This window comes from Chaetura pelagica, unplaced genomic scaffold, assembly GCF_000747805.2.
Source record: "Chaetura pelagica isolate M959 unplaced genomic scaffold, ChaPel_1.0 scaffold676, whole genome shotgun sequence".
NCBI lineage: Eukaryota > Metazoa > Chordata > Aves > Apodiformes > Apodidae > Chaetura > Chaetura pelagica.
The window spans coordinates 123,063-125,793 of NW_009953724.1; the positions used below are offsets into that span (position 1 = coordinate 123,063).

Genomic DNA, 2,731 nt, shown 5'->3' on the forward strand with positions numbered 1-2,731 from the left:
CGCCCCCCCAGTCCCCCCGGTGCCCCCCGTACCTGGGCAGGTGGCCGAGTTATTGCAGGTGCGGGTCTCCCGGAGCAGCCCGCTGCACAGCGTCCCGTAGGGCGAGGAGACACAGGATCGTGTCCGTACCTGGGAGCCCTGCCCACAGGTCAGGGAGCAGACGCTCCACTGGGACCATTCCTCTGCCGCCGGGTCCCCTGCGGGAGACACCGAACCTGAGACCCGGGAGGCTGGGGAGGTGAAATTGGAGCCCGAATGGGGGGACGGGAAAGGGATCAAGCAGTCAGGGAGGACACCGAGGACACAGGTGGGGCCAAGGTGCCCACCCCCAGCCCCAGCTGCACCTGGAGAAGGGGTCAGGGCACAGGATGGCAGCTGGCACGGGGACAGCATCCAGGCCAGGCAGCCCAGCACGGTTCCCTCTCCCCAGCATTGACATTTACAACAACCTGGCTCTTATTAAGCTTGATGATGTCTCTGAAACTATTGGACAGGCCAGGAGAAAAGGCCATCAGTTTAAATTACAAAGGAACATACAGAGGAGGGCTCCGAAGGGGACAATTTGTCCTGGAGACAGGTGGGACGCTCCACATTTGTGGCTGCTCCATGTCACATGGGGACACCAAGGCTGGATCAGGTTCCCACAGGGGTCACCCCACACTCCTGAGCAGTCCCAGGGTGGCAGGACCCCTGTGAGCACCCGAGCGTGGCTGGGAGGACATCTGCATGCCAGGCACATGGAGTGGAACTCCTCTCCCAGCACCAGGGCTCATCCATCTCCCACTCGCCTCTGAGCCCTCTGACCATAAATCAGGAGGGGGCTGGGGAGGGGGGAGCAGTGCACTCAAATTACCCAGATGGATTTGCCAAATAAATACATTTGAACGAACCAATTACTGGATTTTTTTTTTCTCTCTCTTTTTTTTTTTTTTTTTTTGCTTTACAACCCTCAGAGGAAGGTGTACAGGAAAAATATATAAATGAAGCAAATTAAGTCAGTCTGTGGGTAGGAAGAAAGCGAAGGGAGTCGTTCCTTCTCCATCTCCCCTGCCCATGGCCACATGCCCAAGCCCAGTGCTAGCAGGGCCCTGTGCTTGTCCCCACTCCAGGGCAGCACCAGTACCTGTCTGGGCCATGTAGACACCTGGCTCATCCGCTGACCGTGGCCACTGGGTTTTCACCTTCTGGTTCTCCTCAACCTCATTGCCTAGAAGAAAGGAGGGCTCTGCTGAGAACAGGCAGGTGACAGGGATGGGGACAGGCCACCGTGGGTCAAGGGACATTGCAGGGGGGATACAGGGATACCCAGTCCCACCACATGGTGTCTTTGAGGGCCAGAGATGGTTGAGCCTGGCTGAGCACAGTCACAGCCTCCCCAGATGTGACACAGCTCCCCCCAAACACACCCCTCTGTCACAGGGGCTGTGGCTGGAGCGTGGCCCAGGGTGCCACATCCTCAGTGCAGTCAGGGTGCCCGTGCCCCTGCTCTGCTGGAAAGAGGTGCTCCCTGTCCCCACTTAACAGCTTGCTGCAGTGAAGTGGCACAAATTTATGACTCGGCTCACCAAAAATAACAAGAGATCCATCAAGAGCACTTGGCGTGAAATTAACTGGCATGTGGAGGGCTCAGCAGGAGATGCAGCTGTGGGTATGGGGGGGATGCCCTTCCCGGCCTCCCCCATGCCCCCAAGGCCACCCCCATGTTCTGCAGCAAGGTCCCTTGTCCCCAGACCCAGGCACAGGATGCTGAAGAGTTTCCCCTGAGATGCAGCTGCTGGTGTATGGTGTGTGCCATGGAAAACAGAGGGGGGGGTCCCCTGGGAACCACTGATGCCACCCTGGTGGGCACCCTGCTTCTGTGCCAGCAGCCAGGGATGGCATAACCACCTCACCAAGCTGCCCTGGCACTGCCAGCCAAGTGTGGTGATGTCCCCAAGGAACAGAAGGGAGGTGACATGGGGACACCTGGTACTGGAGTCCCCAGACATGCTTTGGGCATGCTGTGGTCCCCTTGCCATACACCCAGCTGGTACAGGAGCCCCCAGCAGGGAGCACAGCCTGTGCTGACACTTATTAGCACCATAAACCAGACCCAGATTTACTGGCTTTTGCCTTCAACCCAGCCCAGCCCAACCCCTGCCTGGGCCCGTGGGGTCTCCCCCCGCACAGGAAAGCACCCTCAGCCCCTTTTCCCATGCCATGGGGGTGCAGGGAGGCCGGGTTGGCAGAGGGGCTGCCCTGGGGGGGTCCCTGTCCAGCTGCAGGGCCCGGCTCCCCACTGGGCTGAGAGCAGCAGGGCAGGATTGCACAGGTCATGGCCAGCACCTGGGGAAACCCATAAATCCTGTGGATATACGAGGGCGCTCGACCTGCCCGTGTTCGACAGACACCAAATTCAATTTCCTTCTTGGAGCGCTAAATCCCCGGCTGTCACCGCAGGGTGGCTGCAGCCATCCCAGCCCCCAGCACTGCTCCAGGGGGCTGCTGGGCTGTAAGGGCAGGGGACTCCTCCTGGGGACCTCAGGTTGTCCCCCAAGGCCCGTTGTGTCCCCACAAGCTGGCAACTGCTGCCTCATCCCGGCAGCAGCACCGTGGGAGCTGGCGTGTGACAGGTTTGTGCAGTTTGGGATGTGCAAGGGGAAACACAGCCTGGAGCAAGCTGCAGAGCTGGAAGCACCAGCCCCAGCACCAGTGGCTCTGCAGGGCTGTGCCCCCTCCAAAGACACCCCCC

General features: G+C 60.0%; 1 protein-coding gene across 1 annotated transcript in view; it reads right to left on the minus strand.

Moving 5' to 3' along the window:
- Nucleotides 1-1,283, minus strand: part of BAI2 (brain-specific angiogenesis inhibitor 2) — a 10,402-nt gene extending 9,119 nt beyond the window's left edge. The window contains exons 1-2 of the mRNA XM_010000601.1: nt 1,124-1,283; nt 33-197 (exon numbers count right to left, since the gene is read on the minus strand). Coding sequence (XP_009998903.1) covers nt 33-197; nt 1,124-1,283 — 325 coding nt within the window. The remainder of the gene's footprint in view (nt 1-32; nt 198-1,123) is intronic.
- Nucleotides 1,284-2,731: the final 1,448 nt, after the last annotated feature.